We start from the raw sequence: 25,658 nt of genomic DNA, 5'->3' as shown, positions 1-25,658 counted from the left end.
ACCATATATAGCAATATATGATCAGGTGGGATTTTTCCTATGAATATAAGGTTTGTTCAACATTTGAAAAAAGTCAACCACTGTAAATCATCACATTAATATAGCACAGAAGGAAAAAAATGCATGATCATTTCAATAGGTGTAGAAAGTACATTTGTCAACGTTCAACACCCTTTTGTGATAAAAACTCTCAACAAACTAATAATAAAATGCAGAATTAGTTTAACATATGAAAATTAATCAATGTAATATATGATATTAATAGAATAAAAGAAAAACATGATCATTTCAATAAAAACAAAAAAAGCATCTGACAAAATTCAGTACCCAATCATGATACAAAGTCTTAGCAAACTAGGGATAGATGGGAGTTGTAGACATGAGTAAGGTTTTCCGTGAGAAAGACAATAGCTAATATCATGCCCAGTGATGACAGTCTGAATGCTTAAACTTAAACTCAGGAATAAGAAGCTCACATTCAGTTCAACACTGTACTGGATGTCCTAGCCAAGTAATATGACTAGGAAAGAAATAAAAGTAATGCAGACTGAAAAGGAAGAAACTTTTTACTTGTAGACTGTCTGATCATGTACATAGAAAACCCTAAGGAATCTCAAAGAAGCTGCTAGAACTAAAATATAAGGCCACAAGATACAAAGCCAGTGTACCAAAATTAGTCATATTGTTATATCCTATCAATCAATTAACAATTGGAAAATGAATTTTTAAAATCTCTGTTTACAATAATATAAAAATTTAAAACTTAGAAATAAATTTAACAAAAGATTTGCAAGCACTGTACACTGAAAACTATAAACCATTCCTGAGCAAAACTGAAGATCTAAATCGATGAATAAATATTTTCATATTCATGGATTGGAAGATTCATTATTGTTAGAGTTGTATTTCTCTCCAAATTAAATAGATTTGGCTCAATCCCAATCAAAATCCCAGCCATGTTTTTTTTTTGAGAAATGGATAAGCTGATTCCAGTATTGTTATGGAAAGTCAAAGGACATAGAATAGCCAAAACAATTTTGAAAAAGAAGAACATAGGTGGAGAACTTTTGCTACATAATTTCAAGACTTTTATACAGCTATAGGTAATCAAGACAAAGTAGCATTGGCATGAGAACAGATATGTTGTTCAGTGGACTAGAATAAAGAGTGTAGAAGTACACACACACCCCCACACACATACACATATACATGTATATGGTCAGTTGCTTTAAGCATTAAGGTAATTCAACAGAAAGGATAGTCTTTTAAGTACATGATACTAGAACAACTGGTTATCTATATGGAACAAAATGAAGCTCTTTCCTTATCACACATAATATAGAAAATTAATAAGAGCTAAAATTAATAAACTTCTAGAAGAAAACATAGGAGAAAATATTTGCTCTACTGAGTTACACAAAGATTTCTTGAATGGAACTCAAAAAATATGAACCTAAAATTTAGAAAGAAAAATGTTGAAACAGACTTCATCAGAATTAAAAACTTTTGTTGTTTGAAAGACACAGTTAAGGAAGGGAAGGAGGCAAGCCACAGATTGGGAGAAAATGTTTTCAAAACATATATCTGACAAAGGCCTTTAATTCACAGTATATAAAGACCTCTTACAACTCAATAATAATATGATAAAATGGCCAATTAAAAATAGGCAAAACTCTTGAACAGACATTGTCTGTGGACTGTCCAGGTGGAAGTGTCTAGCTGGGTGGCGAGATCAGGAATATATATTTATATTTATGTTTTATATTTATATTTGACAGGATGTAGTTAGTTGTTAAAACTATGGATGAGATTGTGAAGGAAATATGTAGAGAGAACAAAAGGGAGAACCAGAAGGGACTTGTGTCATGAAAGCTAAACGAGATAAGTTTCAAGGAGGAAATGGTCAGTATTATCAAACCTACAGAGGACCAGCAAAATAAGTGCCTAGAAAGTGTCTATTGTTTTAGCAAGATTGGTGACTTTTCAAGGAATGGATCTGAAGGAAAGAGGTGGAAACCAGATTATAGGGCTGTGAAGAGCACTGGGAGTTGAGGAAATGAAGAAAGAGAGGTCGTATGCCATCACGGTTAAGCGCAGGGCCTCTGGAGCCAGGTGCTTGAGTTTCAGTTCTTGCTTTTCTGCTTCCTAGCTGTGTGATCTGGGATGAGTTGACTTACCTCTCTGTGTAAAATAGAGATAATAATTATACCTACCTCATAGGTCGTTATAAGGATTCCAAAATTTAATATATATAAATTGTTTAGAACAGTGCCTGGCACAGAGTAATTGCTATATAAATGTTAATTGTTATTATTATTACAGATTATTCTCTTGGAAAGTTTGAGACAGAAAGAAAAGAAATCTAGTTTGCTTTGCTGGAGGCAGGAAGGAGAGTCAAGGAGTTGGGGGGGTTTAATAACATTTCTATGACTGGAAAAACCTAGGTCAAAGAAAAGCTGGAGATATAAAAGGGAGAAATCAAAATAGATGACGTAAGGTTCCAGAGGAAGTGGGAGGAAACTGGACAAGGGCGATTGGGTGAAATACCAGCATCACTGAGGTTAGGGGTAAGATGGGCTCTGATAAATACCAGGATGTTGGGAGTATTACAATGACTTTGATTTTTGTCAATTAAAGTAAAAGGTAAGGTTGTATAAGGAAATGGGAGGAGGGAGTTTGTGGTGGAGAATGGTGGGTACTTGGGATCCCCAAGAGAAATGGGAGAAATTTGACCGTGGACAAGTAAAATGTCTAAAGTCTTTTGCTTTGCAAACCTAAATATCACAAGGTTTTCCTTCTCCATGTCTCTTTGTACAAGGGGTTACATGTCATATAATTATTTTGAACTGAAGCACTTTGCCTTTATTTTGTAAAAAGAGTTTATACCCATGAGATAACTTGGAGCAACCTGAGGTCTTGCAAAGCTATTCTTGAGAATCATTGAATCAACCTTCTTAACCCAAAAGAGGAAGACATGTAATAAAGATAAAACAAAACTTCAAAAATCTGAAGAGGTTGGAAATCATTAAATTGTGATTAAAAGGTTTTCTTTCTAATTCTTTGTCTATTTCATTAACATGGTATTTCAGCTTTTTAACAAAATGCAAAGATTGCTATAATTACTTACCCCTGCCTAAGGAACCCTTACTTTTAAGTGTAGGAAGTAATTGTAGAAATTGTTAACAAGGAAAATTCTGTGATTTTTACAGTTCGAGTAACCTGAGTTTGGGAATAAGCAACAATTAACTTTTTTTTTTTTAAATTTTAACAGTGATCCTTATGTGAGAGTGACGTTATATGACCCAGTGAATGGAGTTTTTACAAGTGTGCAAACGAAAACCATTAAAAAGGTTAGACTTAGCAGCATTCAAATTTTTCAAAAATATACTTTGTTTTATTTTTATATGACAAAATATTGAACAGTTAGTTATAATATGTTTATTGTCTTTTAGACTTTGAATCCAAAATGGAATGAAGAAATATTATTCAGAGTAAGTATGCATTTTATTTCATTATAACAACAAAGATTTTTCTCAGTAGGTTAGAATGATAAGTTCTCACTTACAGTATTCTTAAATGTATCTTGTAAGAATTTGTAAAAATTTAAAAGACTTAAATCTAGGTATCCCCATTTTGACATGGCCCTGGAACCATTTATCTTATTATGAAAAACATATGTAAGGTAATGAAGAGGTAAAGGATAATTGTAAACCTGGAATTATCTTATTCTAATTTAATTCTGATTTAGAGAACAGTCTTATTCGAATTTTGCAGAGTTTGATTTTAAAGATGATGCAATATTTGTGTCTCTCCAGTCATTTGTTTATTTATTTATTTATTTTTGGCTGTGTTGGATGTTTGTTGCTGCACACAGGCTTTCTCTGGTTGCGGTGAGCGGGGGCTACTCTTCGTTGCAGTGCACAGGCTTCTCATTGTGGTGGCTTCTCTTGTTGTGAAGCACGGGCTCTAGGCATGTGGGCTTCAGTAGTTATGGCATGCAGGCTCAGTAGTTGTGGTGCATGGGCTTAATTGCTCCACAGCATGTAGGACCTTCCCAGACCAGGGATCGAACCCACGTCCCCTGCATTGGCAGGCGTATTCTTAACCACTGTACCACCAGGGAGGTCCCCAGTCTTTTGTTAAACACACTGATCCAGGCAAGAGATGATGAAGGCCTACCAACAAGTGGATACATTTCTTCTTATACACCCTCCAGTCACATTCCTGCCTTCCTTCTCACCCCACCTCACTATCCCATAAGAGCAAACTCCAGTCAGCACTTATTTCAGGTTCCCAAGAGGGCCCTCAAACTGACAATGACATGTATATGGGAACAATGATTGATATTAACTATGGATTTCTCATCAGAAACTGTGATGAAACAGGGTAATTAAGGTAGCAAAGAAAAAAGAATAGTCAACTCCAAATTCTATATCTAACAAAAATATCCTTCAGGAATGACAGTGTGATAAAGGTATTCTAAGCTGAGGAAAAATACGAGAATTATACTTGGAAAACTAAATGCTGTTGTCTCAGTAATTGGTAGGATAAGTAGACAAAAAATTCAGTAAGGATACAGAAGTCCTGAACAACACGATCAAATCAGTTTTATTTAATTGACATTTATAGACTTTCCACCCAACAGCAGCAGAACACATGGTCTTTAAAATTGCACATGGAATATTTACTGAGTATGCTGGGCCAAAACCCAAACCTCAACAATATTAAAAGAATTTAAATCATGCAAAGTATGGTCTCTGATTATAATGGAATTAAAGTACAAATTAGTAACACAAAAATATCTGAAAAATCCCCAAATATTTGGAAGTTAAACAACACACTTCTAAGTAATCCATGAGTCAAATAAGAATTGTCAAGAGGGATTAGAAGATATTTTAATAGAATGAAATAAAAATACAGCATCAAATGGATAAAGAAGATGTTATATATATATATATACACAATGGAATACTACTCAGCCATAAAAGAGAATGAAATAATGCCATTTGCAGCAACATGGATGGACCTAGAGATTATCATACTAAGTGAAGTAAGTCAGAAAGAGAAAGACAAATACCATATGGTATCATTTATATGTGGAATGTAAAATATGACATAAACAAACTTATTTACAAAATAGAAACAGATTCAAAGACATACAAAACAAACTTATGGTTACCAAAGGGGAAAGAGGGTGGAGAAGGGATAAATTAGGAGTTTGGGATTAGCAGATACAAACTACTATATATAAAACAGATAAAGAACAAGGTCCTACTACATAGCACAGGGAACTATATTTAGTATCCTGTAATAAACCATAATGTAAAAAAATATGAAAAAGAGAAAAAATATATATATATATCTGAATCACTTTGCTGTACACCAGAAACTAACACAACATTGTAAATCAACTGTACTTCAGTAAAAAAAAAAAAAAAAAAAAAAAAAAATTGTAGGATGCAGCTAAAGTGATGCTTAGAGAAAAATATATAGCATTAAATTATATTAGAAAAGAAGAAAGGTCTTGAACCATTAATCTAAGGTTCCACCTGAAGAAACTAGAAAGTAGCATCATTACAGAACCAACAGACATTAAATGGAAAATAAGGGATATTATGAACAATTCTGTGCCCATAAATTCAATAACTTAGATAAAATGGATCAATTCCTTTAAAGACATATCCCATCAAAACTTTAATAGGAAATAAATTACCTGAAAAGTTTATCTCTTAAAGAGATTGCATTTGAAGTTAAAAACCATCCAACAAAGAAGACTTTGAGCCCAGGTAGATCCACTCGTTGAATTCTACCACGCATTTGATGAATAAATAATTCCAATTTTATGCAATGTCTTACTGAAACTAGAAGAGGAAGGAACATTTCCCAATTTATTCATGAGGCCAGCATTACTCTGATACCAAAACCAGACCAAAGACTTTATAAGAAAATTAAAACTGCAGACCATTAGCCCTCATGATCATAGCCATTCTGTGGTAAGTTTATTAAATTGGGTGCCTTCCATTCTGAAAGGGCCAGTAATTTTTCCTCAAATTACCTGTGGATGTGGATTTGCCTTTCCTGTCTGCAGAACCTCAGGCAGCACAATTATCTGGGGGCTTACAGAATTTGTGTTCATAGGGATGGAATCCATGCAACATTTCATCCTTCCAGGGGACCCAGTTCACAGAGAAGGAGGTGCAGGAATGGGCCCATGACCATGGGATCCATTGGTCACAGCGTCTACCATGCCATCCAGAAGCAGGCAGCCTCACAGAGCACTGGAATGGCCTACTGAAGGCACAACTGAAGCACCAATATGGAGGCAATACTCCGTAAAGATGGGGTGCCAGTTTAATCATTTAAACCAAAGACCTAATATGAGGCTGTGTTCACAATGGAAAGAATACACGGTCCAGGAACAAAGGAATAGAAGTAGGAGGGGCCCCACTTACCATCATTTCCAAAGACCCACTGGAGGACTGTGTGCTTCCTGTCCCTAGAACTGTGGGCTCTGCTGAGTTAGAGGTCCAAGTCCCCAGAGGGAGCACTCTCTTTCTAGGGGACATATCAAGGGTTCCATTGAACCACAGTCTATACCTGCTGCCAGGGCACTTGGACTCCTTGTATCCAGGACCCAGCAGGTGATTGAGGCTATTATCTGGTTTCTGTAGGGACCAGACTGGAGAATTAAATGAGCATATTATAGGAACCACTCTTATATCCTTTAGGTCTTTAATGGTGGTACAAATCTATGACATTCCCACTATGTTGCAGTATTTTTGTTGTTTTTTAAACAGCTTTATTAAGATATAATTAACATAACATACAATTTACCCACTCAAAGTGTACAATTCAGTGGTTTTTAGTATATTCACAGAGTTGTTCAACCATCACCAAAATCAATTTTAGAACATTTTCATCACCCCAAAAATAAACCCCAGACCCACCATCTGTCACTTCTCATTTTCCCCCAGGGTCTGCCCCTCTTCCCAGGCAACGTCCAAATCTACTCTCAGCCTCTTAAAGAGATTTGCCTATTTTGGACATTTCGTATAAATGATATCATATAATATGTGGTCCTTTGTATCTGGCTTCTTTCACTAAGTGTAATGTTTTCAAGGTTCAACCATGTTGTAGCATGTATCAGTACTTAATTTCTTTTTATTGCCAAATAATATTCCATTATATGGTTAACCACGCTATATTCATGCATCAGTTGGACATCTGAGTTGTTTCCACTTTTTAACTATTATGAATAATGGTGCTATGAACATTTGGATGCAAGTTTTTGTGTGGACATAGATTTTCATTTGGGGAGTATATATACCTAGGAGTGAGATTGCTGCATCGAATGAGAAACTGCCAAAATGTTTTCCAAAGTGGCTTTACCGTTTGATATTCCCACCAACAGAGTATGAGAGTTCTCACTTCTCCACATGCTTGACAACACTTGTTATTATCTGACTTTTTATTACAGCCCTCCTAGTGGGTGTGAAATGGTATCTTATTGTGGTTTTGATCTGCATTTCCGTGATGGCTAATGATGTTGTGCATCTTTTCATGAGCTTATTTTCCAGTTGTATATTTTCTTTAGAGAAATGTCTAGTCAGATCCTTTGCCCATTTTATAATTGGGTTATTTGTCTTTTTGTTATTGAGTTGTCATAGTTCTTTATATTTCTAGATACAAGTCCCTTGTCAGATACATGATTTGCAAAAATTTTCTCTCATTCTGTGGGTTGTCTTTTGAATTTATTGAGGGTATCCTTTGAAGCACAAAAGTTTTAAGTTTTGATGATGTTCAGTTTCTCTTTTCTTTTGTTCCTTGTGCTTTTGTTGTCATATCTAGTCAGTATTGTTTTAGATTTACTATCTTCACCAGAGGGAGGACAGTTTCAAAGGCTTCCACTTGGCCTTCTCACTATGATAGCTCCTATCCCACAAGCCACGGATTCAATGTGGTGGTGGTAGTGAGGAGATCCAACTTCCATTATATCAATCCCTATTGTACACTTGAAAACTAGGGAAATGACTACTGGGTGGATCCACAGAACTAGTGAACTCGGTGTAAGCTGAACGTTAGACAGGACTCCATTTGTTCTCTGTTCTCTGTAAGTCCTTGCTTTAATATGGAAGACCTAATGACACTTTGGGTTTCTGTTTCCAGCAGTCCTCAATATGTCTGATTATTCTTTCTCCCCAATATACACTCACCCAAATAAGTGGCCATAGTCCTTTTGGGGGAGGAAGAGAGGAATCATTACAATATACATTTCCTACAGTGATGCAGAGTCCTTCCTCCTATGGACTAGGTTACTTCTTCAGTCAATGTACTGTGGATCTGAAAATTGGCTCAGGTTGGGGAACTGGATGAGGGATTGTGACTTTTCTTTTTCAGTCGGGACAATTGTCCTTAGCCACTGCTTCTCCATTCTTCCTTCTTGTAATTGTAGATGTTAAGCAGCACTTTTGTTGATCACCTGCCTATTTTGCCCCTTAGGGGTGCCATGCTCTATACCCTACAGGTCAAGTCAGCTTCAGTGCCCCCCTTACGTGGCTGGTCGTTACAATAATTGTAGCCCCCTTGGTTCTAGCAGTGAAATGTCACTGGCCGGCCTCTTACTGGAGAAGGGGAGGCTCATCCCCATGCATGGCTATTAAGGAGCCCAGCTCTTTGACCACCTCTCCCACCATCAGTCCTGACATGCAGACGAGAGCCACTACTGCACTTCTGGGTGAAGCTGCTGCCCCTCTTACCAGCACACACCTGATGACTGTGGTTCCCTCCCCTCTCATGGAATACAAGCATCTGGTAGGTATTTTGGCCTCATATTTTATATATATATATATTTTTTTTTTCTTCTAATTCTAGCATTCCAACTTCCCTTGGCCTTTTTATTCCTTCCCCTACCGTATGCCAGGGCAACTTCTAGGAGCCACTCTAGCAGGAACCTTGCCTCATCTCATGGGGTCCTTGACAGGATGTTCAATCCCTTGTCCTGAGAAGATGCCTCCATGTCAATGAATTCTTGCTTATGCTGTCTTATGTTTCTGCCCCTTTGATCAATCGTAGTCCCAGAGATATTCCTCTGGCTCGTGCCAGGACATGCTGTTTAATTCTTGAAGCTTCTTCCAAATGTAATCGCTTTCGTTCTGTATCAGTCCCAGCCGGGATTTAACACTGATTATTATCTTGATAACCAGGGGAGAAGTGGGGGCAACTCCTGAGGAGAGAGTGTGGGGACCAGCTTCTGCAATGTCATCCTGCATGTGGGAAGTGCCAGCTCTTATTACAGAGGGATGAGATACCCTACTCTGCAAGCTCTGAGGGTTCAGGGACCTGTGGAACCAGGAAAATCCTCAGGAGCATCCACCCAGATCCTCCTGTCCTGCACATCAGGATCCCAGGTTTTCCCAGCCAGGGCCCTGACATTAACATAATAGACCCACAGTGACTGAGCATTTAAATGTCTCTGAGCTCTGCAAGCTCTGTCAACTCCGACACTACTCCTCAGTTTTGTCCTCTTTTCCACTTCAGGAGGTGCAGGCCTCTTTATACATTACCAAAGAGACCCTCTGTCTCTCAGATTTAACCTTTTGCTTTTGTTAACTGCCCTTATTTTCTCATTGTCTCTCTGTAAGTCATCAGTAGTAAAAACTAGACAACTTCATTGTCCTTGTAGGTATTGTTCTTCCCTTACCTTTCAAGTGCGTTATACATCAAACTGTCAAGGGTGTCTCCCTCCACCAGGACATTTGCCTAGGACACCCCTGGAGAAGTCTTTAGGAATTGGACCACCATCTTCTGCCAGTGACTATATATGTCCCACATTCTGCTAAAGATGGGGAGATCCTTGACAGGCAAGGAATTGGACCACCATCTTCTGCCAGTGACTATATATGTCCTACATTCTACTAAGGATAGGGAGATCCTTGCCAGCCAAGTGAGTGTGGGCTGGTCCTAACACCCCACTACTCATACCATCTGTGTTGGTTTGGGCTCTCTAAGAAACAGACATCAAGATGGAATTAGATATGCAGGAGGTTTATTGGGGAAGCACCTGTGAAGGTCAGACAGGGAAGACACACAGATGGGAAGAGCCTTCTCCTCATGATGCAGGCTTAACACCTGCTCAAGGAGAGGGGTGAAAGGACTGGGTAGGAAGAGTCTCACACTGCAGCACAGTTCTGAGAAAGTCTCGCCCAGACTGATGGGGAGCTTCCCAGCAAAGGTTGTCTGTTAGAGAAGTCCTGTGTTGGGCAAGAGTGCCCAGTCTTTGAGAGAAAGCAAAGAGAACCCAATGGGTAGATTCAAAGGTACATGATTAGCTGTGGCTGCCAATCAGCTATGCAGGTTCTCTTGAAAGAGATCCGAAAGTGATTAAAGTGGCTCAACTCTCTTATAATTGTGACATTTAAGGATGCGTATTGTAATCCTTAGAGCTGTCACTAAGAAATTAAAATGAAATATTATAGGTGAAGGTCCATTAAAGGAAATAAAATGGCATACCAAGAAACACTTGATTAATAATTTTTTTAAAAAGGTGAAAGGGAAGAAAAGAAGAATAAAAAAATAGAAAAGAAATAGATGATAACAAGCCACAAAGCAAGCCATCTCAATACTTACAAAAAAGTAATATTCAACTATATGCTGTTTACAGGAGACACATTTTGAGTATAGAGACACAATCAGGTTAAAAGTAAAAGTACAGGAAAAGGTATACCATCACTAAGCCAAACAAAACAATACCCTGATATGGCTGTATTATTATTAAATGAAGTAGACTTCAGGATGAAGAGTATTACCAGAGAGATTTCATGATCATAAAAGCATTTATTCATCAAGAAGACATACAGTCCTATGAATACACCTGATAGAAGAACTTCAAAATTTTGAAGAAAAAATTGACAGAACTAACTAGAGAAATAAATCCAGAATAAAGATTTTGTCACACCTCTGTCAATAATTGATAAAACAACTAGACCAAAAAACAAAAATCCAGTAAGTACATAAAAGATTTGAAGAACACTATCAATCAACTTAAACTGTTTGGCATGTATAAAACACTACATCTGATACAGCATACCTCAGAGATATTGTGGAGTCAGTTCCAGACCACCACAATAAAGTGAGTCACACAATTTTTTTGGTTTCCCAGTGCATATAAAAGTTATGTCTACACTATACTGTAGTCTGTTAAGTGTGTAATAGCATTATGTCTAAAAACACTATACATACCTTAATTTAAAAATAACTTTTTATTGCTAAAAAATGCTAACCATCATCTGAGCCTTCAGGGAGTCATAATCTTTTTGCAATAGTAACATCAGAGATCACTGATCACAGATACCATGACAATGGTATCATAATATAATAATAATGAGAAATTTTGAAATATTGTGAGAATTCTTAGTGACATAGCGACACAAAGTGAGCAAGTGCTGTTGGAAAAATGGCACCAGTAAACTCACTTGACACAGGTTTTCCACAAACTTTCAATTTGTAAAAAACGCAATATCTGTGAAACACAATAAAACAAAGTATGCCTGAACCTGAAGAATATACGTTCTTTTTATATGCCCATGGAACATTCACCAAGATGACCATATATTGGGCCATAAAACAAGTCTGAATGTGTTTAAAAGGCTTGAGATTCTATAGAATATATTCTCTGATTACAACAACCTTTAAATAGAATTCTGGAATGTATATCTGGGATATATATTATACATGTATATCTGGATATGTCAATATATCTCAAAAATCCATAAATATTTGGAAATTAAACGTATTTTAAATAAACCATGCTCAAAAAGAAAATCATAGGAAATTTAGAAATCATTTTAACTGATTGATAATTAAAGCATAACATATCAATATAGGATGAGCTAATTCAGTGCTTGGAAATTTACATCTTTATATGCTTATATACAAAAGAAAAAGGATTTAAAATCGATGATCTAAGTTTCTGCCTTAACCAAAAAATAAAAAGTAGAGGGGAGGGCTTCCCTGGTGGCGCAGTGGTTGAGAGTCCGCCTGCCGATGCAGGGGATGCGGGTTCTTGCCCCGGTCCGGGAGGATCCCACATGCCGCGGGGCAGCTGGGCCCGTGAGCCATGGCCGCTGAGCCTGCGCGTGCGGAGCCTGCACTCTGCAACGGGAGAGGCCACAGCAGTGAGAGGCCCGCGTAGCACCGAAAAAAAAAAAAAAAAAAAAAGTAGAGGGAAGGAAATAAGAATGGAAGTCAATAAAATAGAAAATGGATAAAAAGTAGAGAAAGTAAATGAAACTAAAGGTGGTTCTTTGAAAAAATTAATAAAATTGCTATACCATAGCAAGCCCTAATAAGAGAGAAAGAAAACTCAGGGCTTCCCTGGTGGCGCAGTGGTTAAGAATGCTGCAGTCAATATAGGGGACATGGGTTCGAGCCCTGGTCCGGGAAGATCCCACATGCCGCGGAGCAACTAAGCCCGTGTGCCACAACTACTGAGACTGCGCTCTAGAGTCCATAAGCCACAGCTACTGATCCCCCGTGCCACAACTGCTGAAGCCTGCGTGCCTAGAGCCCGTGCTTCGCAGCGAGAGAGGCCGCCACAGTGAGGAGCCTGCACACTGCAACGAAGGAGTGGCCCCTGCTCGCTGCACCTGGGGAGGGGGGGGGAGGCCCGCGTGCAGCGGCGGAGACACGATGCACCCAAAAGTAAATACAGTAATTAATTAATTTAAAAAGGAGGAAAAAATGGAGAAAGAAAACTCAAATGAACAATATCAGGGATGAAAGGAATATCAAAGTGTGGGTAGAAGTAGATAATGTGGTTATCCATTAGAGGAATTAAAATTGTAATTAAATTTTTAAAAATTTTAATTAAAAACTAATTAAAAATCTTCCCATTATTTTTTACCATCTTGATTTTTTCTTAGAATGGATACTTGAAAGTCAGTACTACTCTTGAGTTAGAGATGTTACTACAAAAATAAGAAAGAAGGCCATTTGTAGATGATAAACTTGGCTCCGTACTTTACTGCCTTTAACTCATTGTTTCTTTTACTATAATTTCACTGTTGCCAAATGTTCTAGCCAGTATTCCTCTATTCTGGGATCATAGGCCGTGCATTTATTTTAATCAGAAATTTGCAAATTTATTCCAAGGGTAACTAGATAAATTTTTGTGGATCAATGCTAATTCATCACAGCTAGATATAGAAAACACATGGCGATTTAATACTTGCTGTACAAAGGACATAATTATGTGCAGTCCTCTATTTTCTTCTTGTCATTTATATCATTATACATAGCACAAAATGTTTTCCATTGAATGTATTCACATAAAAATGTCTATTGAGATAACAGAGTACAGTAAAATGTTGATTATTGGGCATTCAGCCAGATGGAAATTGTGGCCAGAAGTTGAAGGGAGCCTTTATATCTTTGAGAAAACGTGAAGTTCAAAGAAAGTCTTGTGGAGAACTGTTACTGGTAGATTAACAAATAGAGGAGACTCCAAATTGAAGTTAGTGCTCAATAGAAAATTATAGTAAAATCTACACTTATAGTTGCTCATATGAGACCAAGGGAGGCAAGTTATCAGGAGGGAAAAATGTTTGACACATTAGGAGCAATGTACACATTGTATAGTCTGTGCATCAGCGTAGTGTATGAGCATCTGAAAAAAGCCCCACTTCATTCCCTGTACACCCATGGTGCTCAGTTTATATCTTTAATATTCATAATCATATTATATTTACAAAATGTGTATATGTTCATGAATATATTAGTATTATGTTACAGAAGCAACATAACTTGTACACCACAGATATTTTTAGAAAGAGAAATAAAAATCGGCCATAACTTAATCTCCATAATGCCACCACTGATTGTGTGATAGTCTGGTATTTTTTCCTGTGTATTTTTATCCATGTATTTATACTCCTCCACCTCCGCACACACAAAAAAAATTGGTGTGATATTTTTTCCCAGTCACTTTGCTAATGCTTATTAATGTGAGGCCACAGTCCCTACCCTCAGCGAAGCTTACTGTCTGCTGTGGACCCCTATAAACTAGTTTCTCAAAAGAATTACCAATGTGCTGAGACTTGTCAAGGGAAAACACTGGGTGCTATGGAGTGAGTATCAGGGGATATTAGAGACTTGAGGGGATTCTCTCAATGTAGGGTATTTAGGGAAGGCCCTTCTGAAGTGTATCATTTAGGATACTTTCAGCTTCAAGTAATCCTAGCCTCTCTGGGATTCTCTTGCCTTTCTGTCCTTGGTCACAGGAAGCTTCCAGCAGTTCCTAATGACATAGCCTCCCATGATGATGTCCAGAGGTAGAAAAGGGAGAATGTTTTCTCACATGTCTCTTTTAAAAAGTGAAGAACCCTTTTCCAAAAGTTTCCCTAGGAGACTTTGATTCATGTCTCTTGGACCGGAATTATGTTGTGTGTGTATTTCTAACCCCGTCATTAGTAAAGAGAGTGGAATTACCGGGAGGTTTAGAGGAATCAGAAGTCAGCTCCTGGGGGGGGGGGGGGGTGGGGTCGGGGTAGGGAGTAGCTGCCTGTATCCCTGACACACATTATCATCCATTATTTGAATAAAATCAGAATTCTGTTAGCTAGGAAGAAGGCTGGGGTGCCCCATTAATAAAGCACTAAGTAAGGTATGGTGTAGCCATATAGTGAAATCCTCATCAGCTGTTTAAAAAGAGACAGAGGTATATGTATTGATAGGATGTTAAGTTTCAAAATATATTAAATGAAGGAACAAAGGTGCAAAACATTGTATATATGATGCACCTTTTTGTGTAAAAACAGAACAGCTTTCTCACATGCTGGTATTTGCAAAAAATACTTCTAGAAGGTCCAAGAAACTGTTCACAGTATTTTCTCTGAGGGTGGGGAAAGGGTGAGAGATTTATAATTCACTATACTGAGTATCTTTTTTTTTTTTACTGTTTGGGTTTTTTCCCCATGGCTGTGTATCTATAATTCATTTTTATATTTGTTGATTAGCAATAACTGTATAGAGAAACAAATTAGAAGAACATAAAATATGTAGATAAAAATGCAAAGATAGTTTCTATTTATATAACGCTTAAAGCTTGTAAAAATACTTATCTAGTTCATTTTACTTTTTACACAGTTTTTATTTTAAAATCTACTTACCACATATGTCCACACAAAAACCTGTACATGAATACTCATAGCATCATTATTAATTATAGTCAAAAAGTAGAAACAGGGCTTCCCTGGTGGTGTGGTGGTTGAGAGTACGCCTGCCAATGCAGGAGACACGGGTTCGTGCCCCGGTCCGGGAAGATTCCACATGCCGCGGAGTGGCTGGGCCCGTGAGCCATGGCCACTGAGCCTGCGCGTCCGGAGCCTGTGCTCCGTGACAGGAGAGGCCACAACAGTGAGAGGCCTATGTACCGCAAAAAAAAAAAAAAAGTAGAAACAACCCATAGGTCCATCAACAAATGAATGGATAAACAAACTGGGGTATATACATACAGTGGGATATTATTCAGTTATAGAAAGGAATGAAGTACTGATACATGCTACAACACGGGTGAACCTCGGACACATTATGCAAAGTAAAAGAAGCCAGTTACAAAAGACCACATATTGTAAGATTCACCTCATGTTAAATGTCTGTAATAGGCAAATCTATAGAGACAGAAAATATATTAGAGGTTGTCTGAGGCTGAGGAAGTTGGGAAATCAGGAGTGACTGCTCAAGGGCATGGGGCTTCTTTTTGAGGTGATGAAAATGTTCCAGAATTGCGAGGGTGGTTGCATACTCTGTGAATATACTAAAAACCATTGAATGGTGCATTTTCAGTGGGTCAGGTACATGGTATATATATTATATCTTTATAAAGCTTTTTAAAAAGTATGACTGCGTTGTTATTTTTCCTGCAACCACCAGCATAATTTCCAGGAGCATTACTTCAGGTTCTTTATGAATACCAGAGAATAAATTGATATTTGTTAATACCTTTGTCCTTCTTTGAGAATTTGGTTACTCCTCTGGAAAGTGTTTTTTTCCTCTATTCTTTTATGCATTTATAGACTTAGACATTTTTCAAAAAACCTATCTCAATATTTTAATTTTTGTTTCTTCTTCTTACACCTTTCCTATAAATATGACCCTGTAAACTCTATTTTTATGACCATAGCTTTACTCCTATTTTTAATAAATTAAAAAACAATCATCTCATCAAAGAATTCACACATAGCTTTAAAATGAGATAGTATAAAGGGGCTTATAATGAAAAGCAATAGACTCTGGTGCCCCAACCTCTCCCTTCCTATTCCTGCTTCCCAGAAGGAACCCCTGTTTAACTGTTTCTGTTTGTCATGCTGGTCCTTATTCCCATCCTGCTGAATAACTCACACATCCCTGTCCCAAACTGGCTTCCAGCTATGATAGATGAGTAGTAGATCGCCAACTTATGTGTTTGGCCAGTAGTTTGGCCCCTCATAGGAGTCTAGGTTGAAACTCATTTTTCCTCAGAAGCTTGAAGACAGTGCTTTATCAACTTTGAGTATGGTATTGGTATTGAAAAGGCTGCTTCTTGTTCCTTTGGAGGTGATCCTTCTCTCGCTGTGAAAAATGTGATGATTTATCTTTACCCTGGTGTTTTAAAATTTCACAGTATTATACCTTGTGTGTACAGTGTCATTGTATTGGGCCTTTGATAAGCATTTCAATTTAAAGACTACTGTTTCCCTTCAGCTCTGAAAATTTTTGTGTGAATAATTTCTTTAATAATTTCCTTCCCTCTGTTTGTATTATTGTTTGGCGATTCCAGCTAGTTGGGTGCAGGGTTACCTAGACTGATTCTTATCTTTCTCAGTCAGAATTCCTCATGTGAACCACAGAACACAGAAAATGATTTGAGTGATAGTTTCCTCACATATTCCAAGGATGGTCTTACTGAGTACGATCCTAGATATATGAGATATATCAATAGATAACATACATTAAATGTCTTAGGACAGGAGTCAGTAAACTTTTTCATAAAGGGCCAGTAAACTTTTTCATAGGTGTCACACAGGCAGGAGACAAAAATTGAGGCTACTGTGTAGGTACTTATATAGCCGTTTAAAAGGTAACCATTTTAAAATGTAAAAAAAATTATTATCTTATGGGCTGTTAAAAAAAAAACAAAAACAAGCAAGTGCCTAGCTGGCTTTGGTCCATAAGCTGTAACCTCTGTTTTAGGACATTAGGGCTTAATTCTTTCTCACTGAATCTGTTCAGAAAATCCTCTTTTTTATTTTCTCTCATATTTTCCTTAGCTTAGCTTTTTGCTCTACATTTTGGGATATTTCTGCAAATTTACCTAAAATTGCTTATATTTGAATTCAACAGTTATTTTTAGTTGCAACATCACTCCTTGCCTCTTTTTGTAGTGCCCTATTTTAGCTTTATGGATGCAAGACTTTCCCAAATTTTTCTAAGGATATACCTTACAGTTTTTAAAGGTGTTTCTTAAGTATCTCTTTTCTCTGGGGACAGTTTTTCTGTTTCTACATCTGTGATCTCTGGTAATCATCTATTGCTTCTATATATGAAAAGCCTAAACATTCAACAATTACATGTTACATTTTTAGTTATTTATATTTTATATATTAAAACTGATGGTTGAAGAAGATGCAGTTGCTGCTGTTGAGAGAGCACGTGCTTGGGGAGCAGGTGTGCACAAAAATGCTGAAGGGATCCATGGGATGACAGGCTGAGCTCTAATAGCATTGGCTACAGAGCTCTAAAGCCTCATGATTAAAATGGGGGCAACAGCTCCAAAATCGATAGAGCAAGGAGGATCAGAGAGTGAGACGTGAGATGCTCTGTGGCTTTGTACAGACTGCTCTGGATGTCTATGGGAGGCAAGCCAATCTGAACACTTCCCTGGAGCACTGCAACCTGGAGCTGAGAGAAACCCCTTGCCCTCAGCTGTGGAGTTGTGATGAGCTGTGCGACTGACAGGATCTCGTTGCTCCGGCCGGGTGTCAGGCCTGAGCCACTGAGGTGGGAGAGCCAACTTCAGGACATTGGACCACCAGAGACCTCCTGGCTCCACGTAGTATCAATCAACGAGAGCTCTCCCAGAGATCTCCATCTCAACGCTGAGACCCAGCTCCACTCAACAATGAGCAAGCTCCAGTGCTGGACGCCCCATGCCAAACAACGAGCAAGACAGGAACACAACCCCACACATTAGCAGAGAGGCTGCCTAAAATCATACTAAGTTCACAGACACCCCAAAACACACCACTGGATGCGGTCCTACCCACCAGAAAGACAAGATCCAGCCTCATTCACCAGAACACAGGCACTAGTCCCTCCACCAGGAAGCCTGCACAACACACTGAACCAAACTTACCCACTGAGGGCAGACATGAAAAACAATGGGAACTATAAACCTGCATCCTGTGAAAAGGAGACCCCAAACACAGTAAGTTAAGCAAAATGAGAAGACAGAGAAATACACAGCAGATGAAGGAGCAAGGTAAAAACCCACCAGACCAAACAAATGAAGAGGACGTAGGCAGTTTACCTGAAAAAGAGTTCAGAGTAATAGTAAAGGTGATCCAAAATCTTGGAAATAGAATGGGGAAACTACAAGAAACTTTTAACAGGGACCTAGAAGAACTAAAGAGCAAACAAACAATGATGAACAACACAATAAATGAAATTAAGAATTCTCTAGAAGGAATCAATAGCAGAATAACTGAGGCAAAATAATGGATAAGTGACCTGGAAGATAAAATAGTGGAAATAACGGCAGCAGAATAGAATAAAGAAAAAAGAATGAAAAGAATTGAAGACAGTCTCAGAGACCTCTGGGACAACATTAAACGCACCAACATTTGAAGTATGGGGTCCCAGAAGAAGAAGAGAAAAAGAAAGGGACTGAGAAAATATTTGAAGAGATTATAGTTGAAAACTTCCCAACTATGGAAAAGGAAATAGTCAATCAAGTACACGAAGCAAAGAGAGTCCCATACAGGATAAATCCAAGGAGAAACATGCCAAGACACATATTAATCAAACTATCAAAAATTAAATACAAAGAAAAATCATTAAAAGCAGCAAGGGAAAAGCAACAAATAACATACAAGGGAATCCCCATAAGGTTAACAGCTGATCTTTCAGCAGAAACTCTGCAAGCCAGAAGGGACTGGCAGCACATATTTAAAGTGATGAAAGGGAAAAACCTACAACCAAGATTACTCTACCCAGCAAGGGTCTCATTTAGATTCGACAGAGAAATTAAAACCTTTACAGACAAGCAAAAGCTAAGAGAATTCAGCACCATCAAATTAGCTTTACAGCAAATGCTAAAGGAACTTCTCTAGGCAATAAACACAAGAGAAGGGAAAGACCTACAAAAACAAACCCAAAACAATTAAGAAAACAGTAATAACAACATACATATCAATAATTACCTTAAATGTAAATGGATTAAATGCTCCAACCAAAAAACATAGACTGGCTGAATGGATACAAAAACAAGACCCATATATATGCTGTCTACAAGAGACCCACTTCAGACTTAGGGACTGAAAAGTGAGACTGAAAGTGAGGGGATGGAAAAAGATATTCCATGCAAATGGAAATCAAAAGAAGGCTGGAGTAGCAATTCTCATATCAGACAAAATAGACTTTGAAATAGACTTTAAAATAAAGACTATTACAAGAGACAAAGAAGGACACTACATAATGATCAAGGGATCAATCCAAGAAGAAGATACAACAATTGTAAACATTTATGCACCCAACAAAGGAGCGCCTCAATACATAAGGCAAATGCTAACAACCATAAAAGGGGAAATTGACAGTAACATAATCATAGTATGGGACTTTAACACCCCACTTTCACCAATGTACAGATGATCCAAAATGAAAATAAATAAGGGAACACAAGCTTTAAATGATACATTAAACAAGATGGACTTAATTGATATTTATAGGACATTCCATCCAAGAACAACAGAATACACATTTTTCTCAAGTGCTCATGGAACATTCTCCATGATAGATCATATCTTGGGTCACAAATCAAGCCTTGGTAAATTTGAGAAATTTGAAATTGGATCAAGTTTCTTTTCCAACCACAACGCTATAAGACTAGATATCAATTACAGGAAAAAAAACTGTAAAAAATACAAACACATTGGGGGCTAAACAATACACTACTAAATAACCAAGAGATCACTGAAGAAATCAAAGAGGAAATCAAAAAATACCTAGAAACAAATGACAGTGAAAACACAACGACCCAAAACCTATGGGGTGCAGCAAAGGCAGTTCTAAGAGGGAAGATTATAGCAATACAATACAACCTCAAGAAAGAAGAAAAATCTCAAATAAACAACCTAAACTTACACCTAAAGCAATTAGACAAAGAAGAACCAAAATACCCCAAAGTTAGCAGAAGAAAAGAAATCATAAAGATCAGATCAGAAATAAATGAAAAAGAAATGAAGGAAATGATAGCAAAGATCTATAAAACTAAAAGTTGGTTCTTTGAGAAGATAAACGAAATTGATAAAGCATTAGCTAGACTCATCAAGAAAAAAAGGGAAAAGACTCAAATCAATAGAATTAGAAATGAAAAGGGAGAAGTAACAACTGACACTGCAGAAATACAAAGGATCATGAGAGATTACTACAAGCAACTGTATGCCAATAAAACGGACAACCTGGAAGAAATGGACAAATTCTTAGAAAAGCACAACCTTCTGAGACTGAACCAGGAAGAAATAGAAAATATACACAGACCAATCACAAGCACTGAAATTGAAACTGTGATTTAAAATCTTCCAACAAACAAAAGCCCAAAACCAGATGGCTTCCCAGGCGAATTCTATCAAACATTTAGAGAAGAGCTAACACCCATCCTACTCAAACTCTTCCAAAATATAGCAGAGGGAGGAACACTCGCAAACTCCTTCTACAAGACCACCATGACCCTGATACCAAAACCAGACAAAGGTGTCACAAAAAAACTACAGGCCAATATCACTGATGAACATAGATGCAAAAATCCTCAACAAAATACTAGCAAACAGAATTCAACAGCACATTAAAGGATCATACACCATGATCAAGTGGGGTTTACCCCAGGAATGCAAGGATTCTTCAATGTGTGCAAATCAATCAATGTGATACATCATATTAACAAGCTGAAGGATAAAAACCATATTATCATCTCAATAGATGCAGAAAAAGCTTTCAGCAAAATTCAACACCATTTATGATTAAAAAAACCCCAGCAGAAAGTAGACACAGAGGGAACTTACCTCAACATAATAAAGGCCATATTTGGTAAACCCACAGCCAACATCGTTCTCAGTGGTGAAAAACTGAATCCATTTCCATTAAGATCAGGAATAAGACAAGGATGCCCACTCTCACCACTATTACTCAACATAGTTCTGGAAGTTTTAGCCACAGCAATCAGAGAAGAAAAAACAAAATAAATGGAATCCAAATCGGAAAAGAAGTAAAACTGTCACTGTTTGCAGATGACATGATACTATACATAGAGAATCCTAAAGATGCCACCAGAAAACTACTAGAGCTAATCAATGAATTTGGTAAAGTAGCAGGATACAAAATTAATGCACAGAAATTTCTTGCATTCCTGTACACTAACAATGAAAAATATGGAAGAGAAATTAAGGAAACACTCCCATTTACCATTGCAACAAAAAGAATAAAACAGCTAGGAATAAACCTACCTAAGGAGACAAAAGACCTGTATGTAGAAAACTATAAGACACAGATGAAATAAATTAAAGGTGATACAAACAGATGGAGATATATACCATGTTCTTGTATTGGAAAAATCAACTTTTTGAAAATGGCTCTACTACCCAAAGCAATGTACAGATTCAGTGCAATCCCTATCAAGCTACCAATGGCATTTTTCACAGAACTGGAACAAAAAAATTCACGATTTGTATGGAAACACAAAAGACCCCGAATAGCTAAAGCAGTCTTGAGACAGAAAAACAGAGCTGGAGGAATCAGGCTCCCTGACTTCAGACTATACTACAAAGCTACAGTAATCAAGACAGTATGGTATTGGCACAAAAACAGAAATATCGATCAATGGAACAGGACAGAAAGCCCAAAGATAAACCCACAGACATATGGTCACCTTATCTTTGATAAAGAAGGCAAGAATATACAGTGGAGAAAAGACAGTCTCTTCAGTAAATGGTGCTGGGAAAACTGGACAGCTACATGTAAAAGAATGAAATTAGAATACTCCCTAACACCGTATACAAAAGTAAACTCAAAATGGATTAAAGACCTAAATGCAATGCCAGACAGGATAAAACTCTTAGAGGAAAACATAGGCAGAACACTCTGTACATAAATCGCAGCAAGATCCTTTTTGACCCACCTCCTAGAGAAATGGAAATAAAAACAAAAATAAACAGATGGGACCTAATGAAACTTAAAAGCTTTTGCACAGCAAAGGTAGCCATAAACAAGATGAAAAGACAACCCTCATAATAGGAGAAAATATTTGCAAACGAAGCAACTGACAAAGGATTAACCTCCAAAATATACAAGCATCTCATGCAGCTCAATATGAAAAAAACAAACAACCCAATCCAAAAATGGGCAGAAGACCTAAATAGACATTTCTCCAAAGAAGATATACAGATTGCCAACAAATACATGAAAGGATGCCCAACATCACTAATCATTAGAGAAATGCAAATCAAAACTACAATGAGGTATCACCTCACACCATTCAGAATGGCCATCATCAAAAAATGTACAAACAATACATGCTGGAGAGGGTGTGGAGAAAAGGGAACACTCTTGCACTGTTGGTAGGAATGTAAATTGATACAGCCACTAGGGAGAACAGTGTGGAGGTTCCTTAAAAAACTAAAAATAGAACTACCATATGACCCAGTAATCTCACTACTGGGCATATACCCTGAGAAAACCATAATTCAAAAAGAATCATGTACCACTATATTCACTGCAGCACTATTTACAGTAGCCAGGACATGGAAGCAACCATAGTGTCCATCAACAGATGAATGGATAAAGAAGATGTGGCACATATATACAATGGAATATTACTCAGCCATAAAATGAAATTGAGTTATTTGTAGTGAGGTGGATGGACCTAGAGTCTGTCAAACAGAGTGAAGTCAGAAAGAGAAAAATACTGTATGCTAACACATATATATGGAATCTAAAAAAAGAAAAAAATGGTTCTGAAGAACCTAGGGGCAGGACAAGAATAAAGATGCAGACGTAGAGAATGGACTTGAGGACATGGGGAGGGGGAAGGGTAAGCTGGGACGAAGTGAGAGAGTGGCATGGACATATATACACTACCAACTGTTAAATAGATAGCTAGTGGGAAGCAGCCACATAGGACAGGGAGATCAGCTTGGTGCTTTGTGACCACCTAGAGGGGTGGGATAGGGAGGGTGGGAGGGAGACGCAGAGGGAGGGGATATAGGGATACATGTGTACGTATAGCTGACTCACTTTGTTATAAAGCAGAAACTAACACACCATTGTAAAACAATTATACTCCAATAAGATGTTAAAAAAAAAAAAGAGCTGATGGTTGCATTATTGTTGAACCTCTACCTGAAATCAGACACAAAGAGAAACTCTAATAATGTGTGTGTGTCTGTGTGTAAATGTGTTTACTAGAGGTTTAGGTGCTATAGGAATATTCTCTCATTTGGGCCATTGACCTCTTTGCTTCAACATTCTGTTCTTTTAATAGTTTTCAGTTTCTTCAGAAGCCTGCTTTCATCCCCACTTCATCTCCCTCCTAGGGAGGTATGGAAATTGCTTGCCTGCTGGTGGCCCTTGCACGTGCATATGATCTTTGCTGTGACGCTTTAATACCTTTTACAAACTCCTTTGCTATTATGAAAACAGGATCTCTGGAGGGAGAGGGTTAATATTTGTGTTCAGGCTGCCATTTTGAATTAGAATTCTCACCACATGTTTTAAATTGTATTCTTGCACTTAGGGAGTGCCTTTGATATAACCCCCCTTAAAAAACAAGTAACCAAGTCTTTTATGGTGTTTTTATAATTCAGTAGAGAGCTATTACATATTATTAACTTCATAAATGGAAGAATGTAGTCAGTTTTTTAATAACTGGAAACGGAGGAGTGGGAGTGACGGGAGGTAAGACTTCAGGGCGGAGTTGACGTTTGAGCTGAGGCTTGAACAAGGGGTAGATTTGGGACGTGTCGAGCTGAGAAGGTGTTGCGCATGGAGAGACCTTAGCATGTACAGAAGTACAGATCAGAAAGCGCAGTAAGCAGTGATTAGACTGTTTCTAGTGTGATTAGAGCATAGGGTGTATGTGTATTTGTGTTGGCAGGCGACAGTTACAGGACACAAGGCTGGAGAGGCAAATTGGACTCAGATCAGGAAGCATCATTCCATGCTCAGGCATTTGAATATTATTCTTTAGGCCACTGGGAACAGCTTTGAGAAGGGCAGTAAAGACGGCCTAAGCTATCTTTTAGGTAGGTCACTCCAGTTGTAATAGAAAAGGTAGATTTAAAAGGTAAGATAGTTGAGTTAGAGCATCCTGTTAGGAAGCTATTAATTCTAGTCTGAACCAGGACAGCAGAGGCCTATTCAAGTCACATATATCTATTTTCTTAGCAATATTCATTGAACATCTACATTGTCTGCCAGGTATTTTGTTAGACATTGAGACTTTTTATTTTTTCCCTCAAACTATTTTTCATGTTCTTGTCTCCCTCCCTAGTCTCACTGGGACCATCACAGGCAAAGCTCTCATCACTTCATACCTGAGTTACTAGAGCCACAGTCTCTGTGGACTCCAGGGTCTCTCTCTAGTCCAATTTATTTTATGTATCACTGACAAAATAATATTTACATATGATCTACATCGTATCAGTTTTTCATTTAAAAGCTTGATTTTCTTCCATACCAATCAAGTCTTCATTCCTTTTCTGGATATCAGTGCCCTCAGTCTGGCTCTACACTGACTAACCAAATTTTTCTTACCACTTTCTAACACAAAAATGTTCTTATCAGTTGATCTCCTTACAGCATGCTCATTCTGCCCCCATGCCTTTCCTCCTGCGATCTCCTTGCTGTGAATATTATCTATATTTTCTTATTCAAATTCTTCCCATCTTTCAAGTCTTAGCTCAAGCGTCATCTCCTCCCCAAAATGTCCTCTATATCCTCCTAGAAGAGATTATTGTCTTAACACTGTTTCTTCTATCCCCGTGGCATATATAGCCCTTAATTGGGGCTTCTGTCCTCATAGTTGCCCCATGGTTACAATATGACTGTAGGGGTGCCAGCTGTCCTAACCAAGTTCCACACAGGAAAAAGAAGTACAAAGGGCAAAAGCGACATCTCTCCCAGCTGAGTCAGCCCCATTTAAAGAGCTCTCCCAGGAACTTCCCTGGTGGCGCAGTGGTTAAGAATCTGCCTGCCAGTGCAGGGGACACGGGTTTGAGCCGTGGTCCGGGAAGATCCCACATGCCGCACAACAGCGAAGCCTGTGCACCACAATGTCTGAGCCTGTGCTCTAGAGCCCGCGAGCCACAACTACTGAGACCATGTGCCACAACTACTGAAGCCCACGCACCTAGAGC

General features: G+C 37.9%; 1 protein-coding gene across 3 annotated transcripts in view; it reads left to right on the top strand.

Annotated features, from left to right (window-relative positions):
- NEDD4 (NEDD4 E3 ubiquitin protein ligase) overlaps positions 1–25,658 on the top strand; it is a 162,522-nt gene that overhangs the window by 18,583 nt on the left and 118,281 nt on the right. For all 3 annotated transcript variants that reach the window (XM_033851710.2, XM_033851709.2, XM_073801042.1), the window contains exons 3-4: positions 3,272–3,350; positions 3,453–3,491. In XM_033851710.2, coding sequence (XP_033707601.1) covers positions 3,272–3,350; positions 3,453–3,491 — 118 coding nt within the window. The remainder of the gene's footprint in view (positions 1–3,271; positions 3,351–3,452; positions 3,492–25,658) is intronic.

This window comes from Tursiops truncatus, chromosome 2 (assembly GCF_011762595.2).
Source record: "Tursiops truncatus isolate mTurTru1 chromosome 2, mTurTru1.mat.Y, whole genome shotgun sequence".
Taxonomy (NCBI): domain Eukaryota; kingdom Metazoa; phylum Chordata; class Mammalia; order Artiodactyla; family Delphinidae; genus Tursiops; species Tursiops truncatus.
The sequence above is the reverse complement of the archived record's forward strand: the minus strand, read 5'-3'. Positions and strand labels throughout refer to the sequence as shown.